Below are 21,761 nucleotides of genomic sequence, written 5' to 3' on the forward strand. Positions count from 1 at the left end.
GGCCTCAGCCTCTTGCGTGTGCACTTTTCCTCTGTGTTCCTGTGCTCTTCTGCCCTGTGCAGACCTGGCGGTCAGACCCTCCACAGCCTGTCCTCCTGTAAGGTCCCTTAATACCTTGGACACTCATTGTTTTCTTCAGGACAACTGTGGCTGGCACACTTTAGCTGCTCAATAAATGCCTGCGCCATGGGATTGACCCACACAGAACCTCATTTATGGCTCATTTGTATACCCCAGGAGTTCCTCTTTTTTAAAACCCTTTTGATTTTATGATATTTACTAACTATAGAAGCTGGTGTTAAACAAAAACCTATGAGGGCAAAAGTTTGCCTGAAATAAAGGGTTTACTGATCTCTGCTCTAGCCATTAAAAGGACCAGGTCCTGGGGCATGCAATCTGAGCCACCATCAGCAGGGTGAAGAATGAGCATGTCCACCATCCTGGGATTCATGGGCTCTTTTATACAATGAGTGTGGAGAAACAGATAGAAGATATTTGGAAAGAATTTACATTGACTACAGGTAAAGAGATGGAAAAAGGTGAAGTGGGGGCAGTTCTAGGACAGGTGCAGAGAACTTCTGGATTGGTCATGGGCAACAGTGGGAAAGTTCCAGCATAAGCAGGATGGAGTGTTTGGCTGTTCTTTCTAGATAAGAGCTGAAATAGTCACCAAAGTTGATTCAAAGTTCAACACACATTCAGGAATGTGAACAGTCTTTTGTTGGGTTTGGCTCCAAGCTGTTAACTAATTAACCTCTAACTTTTTTATCCCACCCTTTAGAACCTACTGCAATTTAATTTAGGACATCTCAGGATTTTTCTCTTGTCATTGGGAATAAGAGTCAAAGAATTACATTTCTTTTAATTACATTCTAACTCATTTCAGAAGGCTCTTGATCAATAGCAGGACTTGATTAAGAGTAGCCATCACCATGAACAGAACATGAAGAGTACATTTCAGGATACTGACTCTCTGAAATAGAATCTTAACCAAACATAGAAAACAAAATAAAAACTAAAGCAATGTGTGGAATTGATATATACCTAGCGCACATGAATATGCAACTGTCACAGAAAGAGCTAGGGTACTGCCAGTCAGAGGTTCAAGATGACCTGTTCGAGTTCTGCTTAGAGGAGAAATTGGGTGACTCACGAGCTCGCAGGTCTATTTTCTATGCTGTAATACATAGGTAATTATTCCTCCTGGAACATTCACCTGTAGGTTCTCTGGGTTATGTAATCCTGATTGACATGACAAATGAATCTCTCTTCCTGTCCTCTTAAAGGGAAGCCATCAGCCGTGTTTGTGAAGCTGTCCCTGGCACCAAGGGAGCCTTCAGGAAAAGAAAGGTAGGGTCCTCTCGGCTCTGTGTCTGTGTCTTCTCTACTTCTTCGCTCTCCTGTCACCACTCAGCATCTTTAATTACACGCAATTGTTCAGTTCTCTCTTTTCATGGCCTGCCTCTTATCACTTTTTTCTTTTTTGCCCAGGGAGAACAAAAAAACATCCCTTAATTTAAAGGGAATAACTTGCAGTGGCTCTTGTCACTTTTAAAAACAGAAAGAGCTTAGATTCCCTCTCTTTGCCACGTGGTTGACAAAGACAGTTAGCTATTGCTGCCAACCCAAATTTGACACCTTCGTTACTCACTGTGGGCCTAAGCATAAAGACAATGATAACAGACTGGTAAAACAGAACCAGACATTCTTCTAAGCCTTTGGAATCACTAATTTACTTCATTAGAACAACTCTCTGTGGCAGACATCCTCAGTAGTGTGTTGGTAAAAGTTTCACAACTGTTTTTCAGGGGCGGGGAACTGAGAAGCATGAAATTCATAGTGTTTGTCAATTTCTGTGGTATAAATACTTCCACCATGTAGAATTTCAGGTTCTAACATGATATCTCTAAGTTGGAGTAGGGCATAGATGTGCAGACACCATTATACAATATCTCCACCACACAGGTAACACAGGTACAATGGACGTAAACAACCTGAACTGCAGGTAATAGTTAATGCTGCAAAAATTAGGAAGTGATGAGTTTTGAGTATTTAAAATATAATTTATTTAATTGTAACTTTCCATAAATTAATTTTTAATAGCAGCTGTTTTTAATGGCCAGCTCATAAAATTCCTAAACATTCAATAATTGCCTCTTATTACCTAGCATAAGCAGCTCTAGAATACCACTGGGTATCCCCATTATACAGAGATAAAAACTCAGGCACACAGACGAGAGCACATGATGCAAATAGGTGATGGAGCCAGGCTCCAGCCCAGACCGCTTGTTTCCAGGGGCTATATGTTAAATCCCTGTACTCAACGTTTTTATCTTGAGGTATTTGGACCAGTAGGAAAAAGAAAATCTTGATTAAGAGAAAGCTCAGAAAAACTCTTCCCTTAAGTGTCTAGTAAACACATAACTAAATATCAACCATCAGTACTTTTCTGTGCCTGAACTGAATGTGGGAGAGTATCCCTCTGAATATCTCTGAATCTGTCCTGAGGCTGAGGTTTTGGGGCAGTCTGTGTGCTTGCCTCTGCTATCCCAGGGCTGTGAGTCATTTCTGTCTTCATAGGTTTGGGACATTTGTGACCCAAAGGGCAACTGAGTTTCAGGCAGAGAACTTTGTGGGATGAAGGCTCAGGTGGGCTGGCCTGTGTTCCTGTCATCTCACAGGGGACCTGGGGAACCAAGCATACCTCCAGCATCTTGAATATGGGAACTAGAAGGGTGTCTGAGAAAAGAGACAAGGGATCCTCCTCTTTCAGAACCAGGTGGTGCCCTACTGGCAAATCTTGGGGTACCCACTTGGTTCTCTAGGTGCAGGAAGTAGAAATGATGCTGATTTCTATGCTCTCCCCCAGGTATACTTGATCAGGGCCCAGGAAGCTCTGTCGTTGAATAGTTCTGGCAGAAGATTCACAAACTAACTGTACCTGCGTGGTTAAGAACTGGGGTTGATTGGCATGTCAAAGGGGGTTTGTTTTAATCTGAACAGTAAAGTTGGGGGGTTAGCAATGGACAGTGACAAGGGTTGGCGGCCCATGCAGGGACCCAGGGAGAGGGTGCCTGGCTGGAGAATGCAGTCCATTGGTTCCTGTGCCAAGAACATTTCTTATGGACTGATGGATGCACCAGTTAGAGCAGAGCTGAGTCTTTCTAGTCTGTACTGGCTCCAAAGCAGTTGTATTCTAATTGGACTATCCATGTTCTCTGACCCAGAGAATGTACCAGGCAAAGCATTTGTGTTCCATTCCTTCAGCAGCAGGCATTCTCATAACTCAAATGGTATTGCTCATAGCTCCTGGACTGATTTAGTCTGGCTCTGACTAGTATGACTCTTGGTGGAATGAAGCTAGTTCTCTGTCTGCAAAACTTCAGGTCTGGCCTGTGGCTCTTTCTCCAGGCTAGCGAGTCACACCATGAGATGCATCCCAGCCTGAGCTGCCTGGGCCACTGACAGCTCTGCCTTTCCCTCTTCTCAGTGTGTGCATAGTGGGTGGTTTACAATTCCCATGTTGCACATTCTAGAATTTTTGTGTTAGTGTCAGATTCCCCCTCTCAGCTTTTTTGAAGCATAATTTTCATGTGCCTAATGAGGATGAGAAGGTGGAAGTTTGGGGGGATGTAGCAGATAAGAACAACATAGAGGCCCCAAAAGAGTGGCCTCCAGTGACTCAAAAGCGAAAATAATGCTGCATGATTTCACAGCCTCCAAGCAAAATGCTGTCCAGCATCCTGGGCAAGAGCAACCTTCAGTTTGCGGGGATGAGCATCTCCCTGACCATATCCACTGCCAGCCTGAACCTGCGGACGCCGGACTCAAAACAGGTCTGTAGGTACTCAGGCCCCCTGCCCCAGTCAGTGGCCCCCACCTAGTGGGTGTTTCACAGGCTTCTCTCTTCCCAGGTCCACGTGGAGCACACTTGTGTAACACCTTTATGAGCCTGCAAAATTTGACTGGCTACTTTGAAGGGTCATCAACAGGATGATAGCTGGAGTTGGCTCTCTTTAATTGTTTTATAAATTACCTCTTTTTTTTTTTGGATAATGTATGAAATCATTTATTTACTTACAATGTCAAAAGTCTCCTCTTAATGTCCTTGCCCCATTTTGTTTTCTCTTATACTATATTCCATTGGTTCTACACCCCACATTTTATTATCTTTGAAATGAATGGCATGTCGTGGTAATTTTTTCCTAGTGGGCCACTATTTTGGCTCTCAAGTATGATAGCATCATAGGGTTCATATAATACGGCAGGTCCATGGCTTTCCAGCGTGGAAGGAGTTTTGTTACTGATGAAGTCAGCACAGCAGCGATGTTTATTTAGGCTAATTCTGTCTATTGGGTTTCTCTGCAGTTTCTTTCTTAGGTTTCTCCGGCCATTATCAGCTAGAAAAATGGTTTTATGTTATATGACCTGTTTGGTCAGTCCCTGGAAGATCGTACTCTCAAAGCTGTCTTTATTTGACCTCATTCAGAGCTTGCCAAAGAGGGGGAAAAATGTCATTTTAGGGACATTTGTCAAAAAACAATTAGAGGCAATTGTTTAATATTATGGCTCAAATATATATATGAGTGACTAATAGATTGGTCACCATGGAGACCAACAGGGGAAAATGCTCAAACCATAAATGCCTTCACCTGCTCTGCTCAGCCCAGGCCTCCACAGCTGGCAGTATGACCTTGAAAATTAGATGTGTCCACACTGTAAAGGATGGGCAATCCACAGACCTACGGATGACATATTTCCTGACTGGTAGTGTGTTACCATACTGGATACCACTTCTGCTTTCCTTTTTCCTCACTCAAGTAATGGATGATCCTTTGTCTTTTCTCATCGGCACTTCTAAGGGATAGGTTAATCTGTCAGTTAAGTGGTAGATTAAGTAACCTCAACAGGCTCAGCCTCTCTCTGGAACATCCCCAATGCTGAGTACCTGTGACGGGTAAGAGATGTTGGTCCCCTCAGCTCTGCACTCATATGCCCACATCCATTCTTGTTCTATGTGCTGATTGCACCTTTTGTTTCTAGGAATCCTAACTCTGGTCCTCAATTCTGCAGGATCTTATCTCTTAACTTTCCTTTTATCTAATTTCCCCACCTTAAAATAAGGAGAAGAAAACTCAGAAAAAGCAGAAAGGATTAGGCCACCCTGGTTGGCCCCCTCTATCCTGGTATGGGGCTGGCTGTGTATGTCCAGTTCTCGTTGTCCTGCCCTTGGAATAGATGGTGGGAATGAGTCCTGGGAGTGCCAGCTCAGACATTGTGAGCATGGTCTGAAGAAGGGAGCTAAAGCTCACAGCCCTCAGGCTCTCCTGTGTGGCTGAGTTGAGGGTCTGGCTGTGGCAAGCTGAGAATAAGCCAAGTGGACACTCCCTTCCCAACGCAAACAGTAGAAGGGCCATGCCCGTTCCCCTCTGCAGAGCTCTCAAGAAGAGAGGAAACACCCTCAAAGCAAAGACTCATTTTTCAATTAATTAGCTCTCCTTTTCAACTCTCTTAGCCAGAGGGCTCACATACACACACAGTGACAGTTATGCATCATGTTGCCCCAATGTGATTTCCATTTTGCTCCTAAATCTTAGTGTCCACCTTGATTTCCAAACCCCAGGTTTAGAGCTGCTCTGGAAACAATAATTAAATGAGCAAAACTTAATTTTAGAAGTCATAGTTTTTCCTCTTTTGGGGACTGCTATGTCCTCATTGCTCTCCCAGGAGCCCTCCACCCTGGACTAGTGGCAGGACTCCAGAAAGCTGCAAAGGGCAACTGTTGGTTTGATCCATCTGAATTTGGACATAGGCTACAGAGCTGGACTCATTGTTTTCATTCATTTGCAGTTGACCTTTGAACAATGCCAGGGTTAGAGGTGCTATCCCTGTGCAGGCAAAAGTCATGTATAATTTTTGAGTCTCCCCGAAACATAACTACTATATGCTCAGGTTTTTCTAGGCCCTGAGTAGGTTTGCATGCCCCCAAAACTGAAGCAGGCATTTAAAAATATCTTATTTTATCTTACAATTCATTTATAGTTTTGCTTTGGGTTTTACAGAAGCATGGGTAGAAAAATCCCTTGGATGGTAGGATAACAGCAATGTAAATTCTGACTGCCCACCAGTGAGGGCCTGAGGGGGCTAAGCAAAAATAAACCTGGTTATGTTGGAAGTGAGAAAACAGTTCTGTTCCCACCCCCAGGAATTTACTTCAATGTTGTTACATTGTCTTTAAAAAGATAAAAGTGGTGTGGAAGTCTTATGTAGCTTTTTAAATTTAGGGCAGCTTCTAATTTCTAGCATCTGCTAAATTACACTATGTCCTGCAGTTTATAATGCTAATGGAAATTTCTTATTTAAAAATGAACTTGGAGTGTCCTTGCTAGTTTTTAAATTGATAAATTACAAAAATGCCTGAGATGGCACCAATTTTGATCTTGGATGTAGGCTTTCCAATTTATAAGCACATGATGCAAATGCGCTGGTGTGGGGGATGGCCACACTTCCTCCACTCCAGCTGTGGGGTCTTCCCATATGCCTTTGGAAACAGACACTACACAGTTGAAATGTTTTGGTGTGTGGGTGAGACATTTTTCTTCTCAAAGAGGCTTGGTTGCTAAGACCCTTCGTGTTGGGTCATAGCTCTGCCCATTAGCAACTATAGTACTTTGAGCAAGCCACTTGGTTCCCCTGGGTCTCAGCCTCTGTGTCTGAAATGGGATTACAGCAGCTCCTACATCACAGAACTATTGTGGAGCTTAAATGAGCTAATTGTGGCAAAGCTGCTAGAGGAGCAGTGGACATGCTGTGAAATTCATTAAAGGTTACCTATTGTTATTACTTTTATAGTTGTTATTTTTATTGGGCACTGATTTTACCAATTTTTAAGAAACCTTGTTGATTCATATTGTGTAGCAACAAACAGTTGGCTTTCCAAAACATGGGAAGTGTAATAACGACACATCTCATTTCTTGTTTTGGACCTGGCAGATTATAGCGAATCACCACATGCAGTCTATCTCCTTCGCCTCCGGGGGGGATCCGGTAAGTGTCCTTGGCATTATTTTCTCTTGATCTTGTTGGGAATTGATGAGAAGGGGCCCTGCTTCTGAGGTGCGCTTCTTAGAATACAATCACGAAAGTTTACTGTAATGCCAACTATTTCCCCCTCCTGATTTCGTAAGCGTTTTAAATTATTTCATTAGCCAAGAGCTGTCAACAGCCCTTAAAGCATTGGCTTTCTTAAGAGGTAATGAAAGAGCTTCCCAGCATTTCCAAATGTCTTCTGAGTCAGTCTGCCCTGCTTTGTTTCTTTTTTTTTGTTGGACCTCCACTAGGGTCTTCTATTTTTATATCTTAAGTCTACTCGAATGCTGTGAGTTTACTTAGTCTGGTTTTTTCATAAATATTTGAAATTGGGATTGTTCTCTCCAAATTTAATACTGTAGCCTTTTAATGGTTTGTTTAGCCAACAGGTAAGGAGGTGTAGAGACAGAGAGAGATAGAACAGAATGAGAATGTTCTGTTCTTGCATCACTTATTTTATGCAGGAAGTGCAATAACAAGGAGATTGGCTTGTCACATTGGGTCAGGAATGTGATGCTGTGATGTCAGTGTTCACGTTCAGTTTCAGAAGAGCACACTCACTGCTGTTCACAGTGGGCAGCCCAGCCCTTTGAAGAAACCCAGGCAGGAAATCAGTCATGGGGGAACAAGGTGTAGAGGCCACCTGATATGCAGCTCTTCCCAGCAGTGAAGGGGAGGAAAGCTCCTGCCCGCCACCCCCCCACCCCCCGCCCCCATATGCTGTCATGTTATTTTTCATTGGTTTGGGAAAAGTTCTCACCAGTCCAGGGAAACATCTAAAAATTAGGACAACAGAGTGAATTTTTCTTAGAGCTAAATTTACTCAATCAAAAAAAAATTGTTCTATATCCCGGGAAGATGTCTTTTAGCTGTTAATTTTTTTTAATAACAAAAGAATGGTGCCTTATAGTGGAATTTTTCTTATAATTGTTGTTTTGTATTATTTTGCCAAATTATCAGTAGGCAATGCTTAGATTGCAAGTAAAAGTTTACTGGTTCAAGGCCTGAGTAATCGGTTGGACATATTACTCCTTATCCCAAGGCAGGGACCTTGTCTATTTCTAGCCCAGGAAGGAAAGAAGGAAAGTTTTCCCACACCCGTGTTTATCTTACAGATTTTTCCTCCCAGGTTCCTTCTACCTGGGTAACCTGATTGTAGAACTGCTGTTGGCACATAGAAAGCCAAATGAGGGAGCAATTTCCACTGCTGGCTCCAGTCTCTACATTTCCAAAGGGTAGTGCAGTCATGGCACAGAGTGTCTTAGCTATAGGAGAGGCAGCACTCCACCCTGCCCTTCCCCAGCTGCTACAGCCCCCAGGAGGGCATCACCACATGCATTGCCCCAGCGTTGCTCCTGCCCAGAGAGCTTGGCCTCAGGGAGAGGCTTGGGTATCTCTCCATCTAAGACCCTTGAAACAAGGGCCCTGTCAAGAGAAGGAATTTGTCTACCCTGAAAATGGTTCTTTGCCCTTAAACTTCTGTTTAATAGTCAAAGAGTGGTCAGACCACCATTTAACCATCTCATTTAGTGAACTTTGGCCCCTTTTCACACTTAGGGTCATGTTTTCAAGTCACCTATGATAGTTTCTTCTTCTTTTCCCCTTTCCTTCCCTTCCCTCACCTTTCCTCTCCTCTCCCCTTCCCTTCCCTTCCCTTATTTTTCTAGTCCTTTAATTTCTTATATTTCATTGTAAAATGAAAGATCTCACTGAGTTGTATATTTGGAAAGTGGAAGTATTCCATAATCAAACCTACCACAGGTGCATTCTTGAGAATTAAATTTAGATGTACATAATACATCTATTCTGTGCCTGCATTGCACCTATGCACATTTCTGTTCTTATGCTTTTATCTATATCTGTATCTGGTTCTAATTAACTTGCAGTGGCTGTCTACTTGTTTGCTCAATGTGATGCTTGAAACAATAGTTTCTTTAAGTTGGAAGGTGACCCAGTTTGAAAAATAAAAGGCAGAAACATTGCACACCTGCACTGACAGCTCCTTTCGGGCACTTGTTGCAAGTTTCATCTCCATGATGATATCATGAGTGGAGATGCACAGATCTAGCAAATGGGAAGCCAAATACATTGTCCTGTGCTAAAATTTATTTGGTTCTCTAGGATTCATACAACTTGTGAACTATTTTCAATTGTCCCTATCACCACCTCATTTAAAAGAGGAAGCATTCAGGGACCCTTAACATAATTCATAACATTTTATATTCATTTTGATTTTTTCTGATATAGAAAATGTCGCCGTTAAAAGCCTCGTTACTTTCCACTTCCATTGTAAGCAATCCAAGTGCATATCACATTGTCCATGACTTCTCATAATGATTTGGTTTGTAATTATTACAGCTGGTGGGTGTTTTATTTATTTATTTATTTTTTGGTGGGTGTTTTAAATAAAACCAACAATTCTAGATTTTATTCATTGTTCTGCTGCCAAGTGTATATCTACTAATTGCTCTGTGCCTTAGTTTACCAGGTAAGAAAATGATATTTTGAAATGTCAAATAAGGTGGATTGGAAAACAACATTAATCTCTCCAAGAAAAAAGGACACACATGAATTATAATCTACTATTATTTACAGTGTTATAAGATCACCAAAAGAATGCCAGAATAATGGTCAAGCTCAGTAAGTCTTGGAGAGTGAGAACAGAGATGAGTAAATACAAAACAAGCACTTGGTAGCCCCATCTTTGGAACTTTATTTGCTCACTCATGTGATGTCAAGAACATTTTTTTAAAACAGCAATACACTCCCTTAGTGTGCCAAAAAAATTATTGGCATCAGAAGATCTATGTCCTGGTTTGGCCATTGACCATCGGAGTGACAGGAATACATTACATCTTCTGAGCAGAGTTTCTCAGATTGGAAAAAAAAAATTAAAAGAAGAATTTTCTTGTGTTTGTCACTTGTTGACTCAAATTAATTTTGTTACCCAAATATGTACAAAAATAAAGTATAGACTCCTATGTTATACTTTTTATTGAAGTATAAACCCCAATCAAACTTGGAAGTTTATTAATTAACACGGTAAAGCCAATGAGGTTGAAGGTAACATTAATTTGTTCTGATGGGTTTTGGTGAAATGAAATCTCTGCTCTCAGTGTGACGCTAGAACTGGTTACCATGAATCTTTTGAGGTCAGCATCTCTCATGCGTGCCAGATGACTCAGTTCTTCCGCTAATTTCTTCTATTCAAGCAAACACTTAGTTGTACATTATTGTGTATAAATGTATCATTAACTTGCTTCCAATGGGGCCAAGGCATGTAGTCTTTTCTGATTAGATGGCAGTTCTTTTCTACCTAACTTTTTAAAAACCTGGTACTCATAATGTTGGAAACCCAGCTAAATATCTTGGCACTGAAACTATGTGCAGAACACGATAACATGGTGGTCATTCAGATGATCCTGAAAATTCTTGTATTAGTTTTTAAGATTATCATGGAAATGAAAATACAAAATTAAGAGGAAATTCCGGTGACATTCCAGATGCTGGGGAATACACCTTCCCAACCCTATGTTCCACGGATCTCAGTTTGGGAAACACTAGCGCTACCTAAGAAAACTTTTGACATTAACATCTGAATCCAGGACGAGGGTCTCTGATTACAAGCTACAGTTCTGACTTTTGCCAATAGCTTCAGAGTCTTTCCAGATCTTCCTTGATAGAAATGCCCAGAAGCCAAGGTGGATGGATTTGACTGTTTCTTCTCTTTCCCAGGTCATTTTTTGAATATATACTAATGGACAGAGGCTGAGTGGGAAGAGCAGACAGCTGAGCTGGGCTGCACACTGGAGAGTGACCCTGGTGTAGCAGGCCATTATGTGAAGATAGCTGGAGGAGCTCCCCTACCCCTGCTTGGTCTGACTGTGTCATTGGCAGCTCCAGGGGCAATGATGTACAGAAAGTGCCTGCACCCCCCACCACCCAGCAGTGCATGTTCAATGACCATTGTACGCCCACCCACATGACCTCACCCTCCTCCCCTCTCTCACTGGAGGGTTTTCTGGGAGCGCTGTAGGGAGAGAAGAGGTTGGCTCCCCTGCCCATAGGATCTAACAATGAAGAAGTCTTGACAGAGAACCTTTCAGGTGCTGAAAACAGGAGCTAATCAACAACCTTACAGGTCTTCGAAGCAATAACATTTGGAAACTATGTGCAACAATGGGATAGACCTTTCCCAGTTGCCCACTACTCCCTTGAGACTTTTTTGAACGTTGCAAATATCAACTTTGCAGAGAAGTCTTTTCTGCTTTTATGAATTAAGAGAATTTTCAGTTCCTCTGAACTGTTTAAAAACAAATCCATGTGGTTACTTTGGCCTGTTCCTGAGGCTGTAATGTCCTCTATGCCCTAATTAGATGGGGAGGCAGGCAAGGAGGCTCACGTTTCACATGTAGGGATGAGACTTCTAAATAGAGCTAATATTTTTGAAACATCTTAAAAGTATTTAAATCACTACTTATGTCCAAGAAGAAAGGAACCATTGTATCTCATTCACCTGTGAGGGCGTGTTTGCAACCCATCTTTGAACATCCACTGCTGAGTTTTTTATAGACCAGCAGTTCTCAAAGGCTGGTTCCCAGACCAGCTGCAGCAGCATCACCTGGACACTTGTCAAAAGTTCATATTTTGTGGCCTAACTTCAGACCCACCAAATGGGAAACCCTGGGGTGGGACTTAATTTATATTTTATGTTGGGGGATTCTGACACCAGCTCAAGTTTGAAGACTACTGCTGTGGACAGAGATGACAGGAGTGGTTCTCAGCCTTGGTTCACGTTGGGATCATCTGGGGAGCTTTAAAACATCCTTGATTCCCAGGCCTCACATCCAGCCCAGTTAAATCAGATTACCTTGAAGGTGTTACTCAGTGTTTTTAAAGCTCCTCAGTGATCCAACTTGCTGACAACAAAAGCCCTTCATATCTTTGCTGCTCAAAGTGTGGGCTGGGAAAAGCAGCAGTGCCGTGTGCAAGTGTGCAAGTGGGCTGTGGACGGAGAGCTCAGGGCCCTTCCCTGACAATGTCCCCATTTCCCTGCCCCTCCCCACCCCGCCCCGCCCCAGTCAGAATCTGCATCTCACAAGATTCCCAGTGATTTCTGCTCTTGGTACAATATGAGAAATGTTGCCTTATGCGCCTGTTATTGGGCAGCATTTCATTCCTGAGCTGGTTCATGCACTGTGTGTTTCTCACTTGTGATTAGTGATGTGAACATCTCATTTTTTTGACAGGACACAACAGACTATGTTGCATATGTAGCTAAGGACCCCGTTAATCGCAGAGGTAAGCAATGCTTGACCCTTGTAATCTCTCCCTCGAATACAGCCAGGCTTGACACTGGATATTAGTCAGATGTGTCTCTCAGCTTGGCCAGCCCCTTTCACCAAAATGAGCCCACGTCATATCTCATTGTTCATCATCACTGAGGTCTGCCAGCAGTTAAGTGTGACAGCACACCTGTCTGGGCCTGTGGGTGCCAAATGCATACCTATATCCAGCCAGCTACCACTTGGAGCACCTGTCCTGCTCAGTGCAACTCATATTCTGAAAGTGGCCCTGTTGCATATAGAGAACTACAAATCATCCACCTCCTGATGGGCTCCAGCTCCTGTGTATTCACTGCTAACTACGCCTCCCTGAGAAGCCTTACCCTGCCCTGTACAGCCCTGAAGGCCAATGACCAAGCTTAGGTCCTATCACCTTATACCCCTCAAAGCCACACAGCCTGGGTGGTGGGTCCAAGGCATTCACATAGTTTCCATCCTCATGGAGCCTTTACTCCTAGACTCTCCGGGCACCTCCCCCGCCCATTTTTTAAATAAATGACAAAACCAAAGCTCCACTCACTAGATGCTAGCAAGCCTGGGTGGGTGGCCTAAGGGCATGCTGCCCTTGAATGGGCACACCATAGGCAGTGACTAGGCAGTCACTGGCACACCATACAACTGCAATTCAGAACTCATTGACTAAGGTCACCAGTGGGGTTTAAAACAATACAAAACAACACTTCCCTCTGTTACCCACCAGTTCCTCTACTCTTCCCACCCTTTATCCTAGGTACCAAGTGTTAAGTTCTCCTAGTTTTCAGAACTTTTTTCATTTATATACTTACATGTATGTTTTCTTATTTTTACATTTCAATACAAATGAGATCTTAGCATTCTATTTTGTGTGCTCACCGCCCCCTCCCCCCCCCACCATGACATTGGACATATTTTTGACAGCCTAGAGATCAGGTTACCTGATCCATGATATGGCTTCACTGAGATCTGGCCCTCAGAGTCCACTCGGGCCTCTAGGGCCACAATATTATGTGCCCCCGCAAAAGGCATTTGAAGAGAAACAGTGTTAGATGATTGATATAACAATGGACATTGCAAATTACTGTGCAGACTGGCTGTAAAAATTTGCATTCCCATATAAGTGTTAGGGCAATTTTCCCTTGGAGCCTTTTCCAAGCATGGTTGGTAAGCAGTGATTTGGTGGGGCTGCCTTTCTTGGGGATGAAGATAAGATCTTACAGAGAATGTTAGCTGTTATTCTCCTCCAGGTGTGCTGGAGCTCCCCTATAAGCTGTCACTGGGGTCTCTGGGGGAATGGGGGACTCCATAGATGAGGTGTTCTAATGCAGATAATGTACTATAATTGTCACATTGTCACTCCTAAACCAGAAGTGGGATAATTACAAAGTTTTTAGCATAGATGGGAAGGGGACATGGTGGTTTTGATGAGTTGAGGACTGTCCCTAACACCTCTTGCTAACATGCTCTATCCCACCACTTCTTGCGCTCAAAACAACTTTTATGTAATATCTGCAGATAGCTAGTACTTGTCTTGGGTGAGAAAGCAGATTGACAGTTCAATATCAGCTCATTCTTTCAGTTAGAGTCTGTATTATTAGTTTGCTGGGGCTATTGCAAACTAGGTGCCACAAGCCAGGTGCCTTAAAATAAGAGAAATCATTGTCTCATAGTTCTGGAGGCCAGAAATCTGAGATCAAGGTGCCAGCAGGGCCACACTCAGTGCAAAGCCTATGAGGGAGAATCCTTCTTGCTTCTTCCTGCTTCTGGTTGTGTACATCCTGGGCCTATGGGTGCATTACTGCAATCCTCGATCTTCACATGGCTTTGTGCCCTGGCATACCTCTGTTTCCATTTGGACGTCTTATAAAGGTACCAGTTACACTGGATTATACCTACTAATCCAGCCTGATTGCATCTTCACTAGTTATGTCTACAACAACCCTATTTCCCAATACGGTCACATTCTGATATAGGGTTGCAACCTATCTTTCATTGGGGACACAGTTTAACCCTTTAAGAGAGGCCAACTCCTTCAATCATCCCAAGATCCCACCAAGTTGGGAGAGGGGGTAGGTGGCAGTTTGTGTCTCCCCAGGCACAGAATTCCCAGTTTCAGCCCAGGGTTAATAGTTTTTGAAGTTCTTTCTCTATTTTTGTTTGTTCCAAATTAACTTCACACAATCCTAGACATTTTTGATATCTTCAGTGGCTCCTAGGTCAGTGGTTCTCAACATGAACTACACCAGTGGTCCCCAACCTTCAGGCTGTGGACCAGTACTGGTCCAGGCCTGATAGGAAGCAGGCAGCACAGCAGGAGATGAGCTAGAATGCAATGCACTTGAATCATCCTGAAAGCAACCTCCCCCCCGCCCTGCCCCCCGCCCCCGGCCCCCAATCCATAGAAAAATTGACTTCCATGAAACTGGTCGCTGGTGCCAAAAAGGTTGGGGACCACTGAACTATACTTCAGTTGAGGAAACTTTTAAAAATCTCAGTGCTCAGGCCTCAGAGAGTATGGCTCAGGCACACTCACTTTTCAAAAAGCTCTGCCAGTCATACCCACATTCAGCCACAGCTGGGAAATAAGCCTCTGAGCCTGAAGGAGCTCAGTCCAGTTCAGTCTGACTTAGAGCCATGGAAGTATACAGGCTGCTGTCTTGCTTTGAGCCATGACTAGGAGTACTTTCACCCACGGTGCCTTTTTAACCCTATGGAAATCAGAATCCACCCCTGATGCCCCGTGGTTGCTGTACCAGGCTCCCTTTGGCATGTGGTGCTATTTAATGTAAGACAAATGCCGACCTTGGCACTGGTGCTGGTCCTCTGGGGGCGCCACTGGCACAGGGGCCCTTGGAGATTTGGTGGGTGATGTGCACTTCTGCCTTACAATAATCCGTCACCTATAACAAACTACTCAAAGTTTAGTGGTTTCTGATATGATTAAGTGTCAACAATCCGGGCAGGGCTCACTCGGCTAATTCTTCTGCTCCATGTGGAACCAGTGGGCGTCACTGGGGAGCCTTTGGCTAGCCTTGTCTAGAGGGTCCAAGTTTACTTCATTGTCATGCATCATACCTTGATAGCAGGGATTGGAAGACTAAGTCATCAGAGTCCTTCTCCCTTTCTTGGGAGTCTGAGGGGCCTCTCTCTCAGGGCATTAGGAAATTTCACATGGCACTTCTGAGCTCCATGATACTGAAGTGGCAGCTTCCAGCACTCTGAAATGCCAGACAGCTTCACTTCTGCCATAGTGTACTGTCAAAACATAGTGTACTGGCAACCTGCTCAGATTCAAGGAAGGGGAACAAGACCCACCCTCTTATGGGAATTCGCAGCCTTTTCTATGCACCATAGCTGTCAGCTATGATATTAATAAATCAGGCTTTGCTGGATCCTAACACATTGTTTTTTTTTTTTTTTTAAACGTTGGAATTTTCATTTGCTACACAAGGACCCTCATCCCCTTTAGTCTTATATGTATATTAGCTTAGATTGCACTGTTTGAATCACAGTAGCAGCTAAAAAAAAAAATCATGCTCTAATTAGATATATGGCTGCCACAGGAAGCATGCACATTATATCATTTGTAATTGCAATAACCTCTGCGGCACAACCTGATCTGACTGTGGAAAGTCATATCCTACACATAGCTGATGCTGACCTAATGGGAAAGAAGTCTATGTGTTTAGTCTGAATAGCTTCCAACACAGTCTGTAGTTCTTCCTCCAAGATTTTCTCAGTAATGGGAAATTCAGCGAATGGGTTTGAGCGGGAATCCTGTATGTGGGAATCCTGCACCCTGTGACTACACTTGCTTACTCCAGGCTTCGCTAATGGCACAGAGTGGTTATGACAAAAAACTAAGGGTTGCTCTGGTTTTGGACAGTTGTAGTCCCCAGGGGGCAACTCTCTGGAAAAGGCCTTAAATAGTAAGAACTCACTGAGGGTAAACAACACAGCACCTCCTCTTTGTTTCCTTTGTAAAAAAAAAAAAACCAACAAAAATCCCTCCTCTGCACAGTGGGCGAAAATGATTGTTTTTTCTTTCTTTCTCCCTCCCTCCCCCTTTCCTCCCTCCCTCCCTCCCTCCCTCTCTCTCTCTTTCTCTTCCTTCCTTCCTTCCTTCCTTCCTTCCTTCCTTCCTTCCTTCCTTCCTTCCTTCCTTCCTTCCTTCCTTCCTTTCCTCCTTCCTTCCCTCCCTTCCTTCCTTCCTTCCTTCCTTCCTTCCTTCCTTCCTTCCTTCCTTCCTTCCTTCCTTCCTTCCTTTCTTTCCTTTCTCTTTCAACTAGGAGGTTAATTTCCATCCACTAACATTGGGTGAGAGGTTTGTTTTTCTATGAGTGGACATTTAAGTAGCTCTACATCTGGCTATTGTCAACGGTGATTGTACATACAAGCCAGGCCCTGGGCTTTAAACATCCTGTGCCAAAGACTCTGAATGTTATCATCTCACTTAAGCCTCTGGCTGAGAGCCAGACTTGTGCACCTCTGTGCTCAGAAGTCTCACAGCCCTCATACTTGACAAGCCACAGATCTTAATCTTTCCTCCCTCCACAAAACATCTTCTAGTCTCATCACCATGCCCACAGGACCTGAGTGAGCTCAGTCCTGCTTTAAGCTGTCTCATTGCCCACCATTCCCTCTCCCCTCTGGCTCCATGGTCTGTTGGCTCTTCTTGAACACCAAGCTAGCGCCTGCCTCGGGGCCTTTGCACCAACTGGGCCCCTGATTGCAACATTCTTATACCAGACCTTCACATGGTTCACTCTATGACTTCTGTCAGGCTTTTCCAATGTCACTTTCTACTACTGCGAAAGGGCCAGTTGCTCCTTTGTTTGTTTTGGGCCATGTTTAGGCTTTACGACATCATTTTGAGCTCTGTACATGTTTCTCACCTAGTCTTCTTCTTGCACATGAATGATGACTTTGGCTCTGTTCTTTCCTCGTGAGGGTGAAACGAGCAACCCTGATGTCCACCAGGGGGAAAGCCTCTTCATTTCTCACACACACCAAGTCATACAGGCCAGGTCAAAGGAGGGGGGCTTTTGTCTAAAGAATATTGCAATACTCTGAGAGAAAATAACAGGCCCAGCAAGATTGGCAACCCAGGGTTAGTTTTGGATTTGGAGTGAGTTTTTGGAACACATAGGCATTTTACAGAAGGAGTCTCACACCTAGCCTACAGATGCTGTTTTCTCAGTCCTTTGAGAATGAACCAGGTAGCAGAGCCCAGAGTGGTTCTGCCAACTTGGGCATCTTAGACCGACAGGACCCGGCCCTCACCCAGCGAGGGCCTCCCACCTGGAGCTCTGCAGCTTGCAAACATCCGTGGAACTGACTTCAAGAGGATGCTCTCCAGGCCTGATGCTGTCTGGTGTGTGGAAGATGCGGTCCCATGGAGTCGCTGTGTGGCTCCCTCTGCTGAAACCTGATTCTTCACGCATTATGTTAAAGGTTAGGGCACTGCTTTTCTCCTCAGAAGAAAAATAAGGTGCATTTCTTGAACTCTCCCCAGTCTTTATTCTGGCTCTTTAAAGTACTGGTCAGCTAACTCCTGAGTCTGCTGCCAATGCTGGAGGTGGAGGTGTTTGGCTGGAAATACGGGATGTGGGGGAACCAGGTGTCTTCCTCACACCAGCCTTGACTCCTCCTTCCCTATCCACTGGAAAGACATGTCCATTTCTATCAGTTAACCAATAACCCAGCAACTCTAATAGCTGTTTCATATGGGCTTGCTTTGTGCCTACCCATGTTGCTACTGAAAATGAATAGTCAATGACAAGACTATGGCTGGGACATCTGGGGACCAATCCCGTGGCCATACCTAGTATATCCAAGAACTGCATGGTGGTCCACAACACAGTGCAGTCCCCCTATTTGCCCCACCAGTGCTTCCCCTGTGTCCTCAGGGGTGCACCCCGCTCCAGCCTGGGGGACAGGGTAGAAGCTGAGGACATGGGGGCAGCTGCTGCCCCCATGAGTTTTGTGCATAGAGAAGCCAGCATTGTGCTGAAAGTCATCAAACTTCAAAGGCAGTGATGTCTCTGTCCCTTCCTGGGCAGTTTCCCATCTTAAGGAGTCCTCTCTCTCATGTGTACTGGGTTTTCCTGCAGCCAGAGGACAGTTTGGTGTCTCTTGTGCATGGAAACAACTACCTTTGTAGAAAGGGCCCCTCCTCACTGCTGGCATCCACCACACTCCTGGAGGAACCCTCCCTGAATACAATTATATCCTAACTGTTGGAAAGAGAAAGGTGTAGTGGGACACCCATGTCTGTTCTTTGCTCCAGGAAGAATGCCTCTGTCTCATTAGTAACAAGACAATGTCATGCTGGTCACAGCGATGGGTGAGAGGCTGAGGCTCCTCTGGGAGGTGCCAGGGAAAGTCACTATCTTGAGGAGCAGAAGTAGGGCCTTCTCTATGCCTTTCCTGACTTGATCCTCTTTTTACTGAAGGTTTCTCATGGGTTGTGCTGCAGCTTGGTCGAGGGACAGTGTGTCCTTGAGGGATGGTCGGCAGCTGCCACAACGGGATTCATTTTTAATTTTAGAGAGAATAGGCTATTAAAGAATGCATCTGACAGTGACACTGGGATTAAGCTGCAGATAGAGTCTCCAGGACATATTATGAAGGACACATGTACCTCTTTGTCCCCCTTTTCTCACTGAAGTTGATGGTTTTCACCCTCAGGAGGGTTTCTGTGCAGGAGCCTGGGCACCTCCAGTGTTTGTCTCTAATAGGCCCGGGTCTCTGGCTCCCACAGCTTGTCACATTCTGGAATGCTGTGATGGGCTGGCCCAGGATGTCATTGGCTCCATTGGACAAGCCTTTGAGCTCCGATTTAAGCAGTATTTGCAGTGTCCATCCAAGATTCCTGCTCTTCATGACCGGTGAGTAGTGCTACTGTTTGCAGTGGCCTTTCTGCATTTTATCACCTTTTCTCTTAAAAAAAAACACTCAAAGGCATGGAAACAACTACCAAACTGACTCCCTAAAGTGTGCCCTGTTCAGGCCTCTCTGGCCTCAGAGACACCTGGTGGTGCTGGGCTGTGGCTGAGGAAATCAGCAGATGGAAGCCAAAATATGTGCAATGCTCTCAATGTTTAGAAAAACATTTTTTTTTCTTGAAACTATAGTGACAGTAGCCAAGGTTACAAAAAAGCACTGTAATATGTTTTTTTCTCTGTTTATTATGCAACCATGTGATATTTCCATATGTCACCTCCTTAGGTCTGCATCACCACAGATTCTGCATGTCCCATTGTCCTTTTCATCATGGTTGACCAACTCCCTGACTCAGAGGCTTCTCTGTGAGGCCCATGCCTGCAGTGGCCAGTGTCAGTCCCGCTTTCATGGCTTTTGTAGCTTGGAGACTCAGTGGCCATTGTGGTCCTGGTCAAGATCTTTAACCAATCTGAGTCTCAGCAGCTTTCTCTGTAAAATAAAAATAATAATGCCTTGACAGTACTGTATTTTAAGTGTTAAATAAAATAGTAAGTGTGAACAGGAGTTTTGAGGTAATTAATTATAAAAAATGTTCAGGATTTACCATTGAATTTCCTTAGGATGTAAGTATATTTCATACAACATAAAGAATTTTAAAAAAGTGATAAGGGGCATAGCGATCATTCACTACTCTGTCCTTGATTGAACTTTCAAAATAAAAGCCTGCTACCATTGTGTGTTCACTGTTAATAAAACTTTATTTTATTTCTTCTAAATTTACTTTGCGTGTTTATTTCCCAACTTCTACAACTATATTTTGTGATGTGGTCATGGAGGCAGTGACTGCCTTTGTCTTCATTATTATGAAGATTTTTGTCATCTCTCTGAAGTCCTCGCCTTTCTTGAAAGAGACTTTAAAATGTTTTACCTCATCCACTGGGAAAGTTCTTGTAAGACTTTCATTTGAAGGCCTCACTTTTTCCTGGTTGACAGAAGCTACCACAAGATCAGCAAGCTGTGTGCAAGGAGAGTTAGAGTTAGAAAGTAACAAAGACCCAGATGGTCCTTGCAGGAGAATGAGTGAACAAACTTTTAAATTGTATATATAATGGGATGTAGTCATTACAAAGAATATATCAGGATAAGTGCATTACTAGAAAAAAAAATCTCAAAATATTTAAATGAAGTGAAAAAGAATATGAGCTATTTATGTAAATTTTAAAACACATACAATTGTATACACAGTTTATAGATAAATGCAAGCATATAAAAACATACAGGAATATTATACACCAACTCTAGGATATCCAAGGATGAGGTGAGTGGACTTTATTTGTCAAGCGTTATTCCTCCTTAACATTTTATAATGAAAAGCTACCAATATACAAAACAATTTTAAGAGTGAACACCTTTATATCCATCATCTACATACTACCATTAACATTTTATTGTTGATTTCACATATCTATACATCTGATGTTTGACAAATTTCATTTCTTTTTTTTTGAAAGGAAGCAAATATAGTAAAATGTTCACACTATTTAATCTCAGTAGTAGATGCATAGATACATTTTATATCAATTATTATTATTTTCTGTACTTTTGAAATTTTATCTAGAAGTCAAATAAATGCTATTAAAACAATATGTACAAAAGTAGGTAGCTAGAGTTAACTGAATGACCAAGCTTCTCTGGGAATATACTTAAGACATGAAGTCCTGTGTGTTTCTATATAAAAGAGTTTGAAGCCCTGGCTGGTGTGGCTCAGTGGATTGAGTGCTGGCCTGTGAACCAAAAGACTTCAGGTTCGATTCCCAGTCTAGGGCACATGCCTGGGTTGCGGGCCAAGTCCCCAGTAGGGGGTGCATGAAAGGCAATCACACACTGATTTCTCTTCTTCTCTTTCGCTCTCTCATTTCCTCTCTAAAAATAATAAATAAAAATCTTTAAAAAAAGAATTATAAAAAATAGTTTGAAGACATTTGTGGAAATTTAATTTTGTATCTGTGTTCTCTATTTCTTCATGTTGATATGTATTACCATCTAGTGTTCTTCCATTTCAGCCTAAAGTACTTTCTTTAACATTAATTGTAGGAAAGATTTACTAGTGATAATTTTCTTCCATTTTTATTCATCTGGAAATGTCTTATTTCTGTTTCATTTTGGAAGGATAGTTTTTTTGGATATAGAATGCTTGGTATACTGTCCTTTTCTTTTAGTACTTGACTATGTCATCATACTACTTTCTTGCCTTCATTGTTTCTGATAAGTAGCCAACTTTTAATATTATTGAGGATCCTTTGTTTAAAATCTGAGTTTCCCAGGGATAGTTTCTGTTGATTACCTTTTTTTTCTTGTGTTTTTTTTTTTTTACATGTCTCATAATTTTTATTTTTTGTTGAAACT

The 21,761-nt window shown here is 43.1% G+C and overlaps 1 protein-coding gene across 1 annotated transcript in view; it reads left to right on the forward strand.

The window, feature by feature from the left end:
* SHC3 (SHC adaptor protein 3) overlaps positions 1 to 21,761 on the forward strand; it is a 198,417-nt gene that overhangs the window by 109,551 nt on the left and 67,105 nt on the right. The window contains exons 3-7 of the mRNA XM_054588065.1: positions 1,287 to 1,350; positions 3,717 to 3,836; positions 6,994 to 7,047; positions 12,339 to 12,390; positions 19,174 to 19,300. Of these exons, the coding sequence (XP_054444040.1) occupies positions 1,287 to 1,350; positions 3,717 to 3,836; positions 6,994 to 7,047; positions 12,339 to 12,390; positions 19,174 to 19,300 (417 nt within the window). The remainder of the gene's footprint in view (positions 1 to 1,286; positions 1,351 to 3,716; positions 3,837 to 6,993; positions 7,048 to 12,338; positions 12,391 to 19,173; positions 19,301 to 21,761) is intronic.

The sequence above is a fragment of the Pteronotus mesoamericanus genome, unplaced genomic scaffold, assembly GCF_021234165.1.
Source record: "Pteronotus mesoamericanus isolate MK-2021 breed Mesoamerican mustached bat unplaced genomic scaffold, CSHL_Meso_final scaffold_125, whole genome shotgun sequence".
NCBI classification, from domain to species: Eukaryota; Metazoa; Chordata; class Mammalia; order Chiroptera; family Mormoopidae; genus Pteronotus; species Pteronotus mesoamericanus.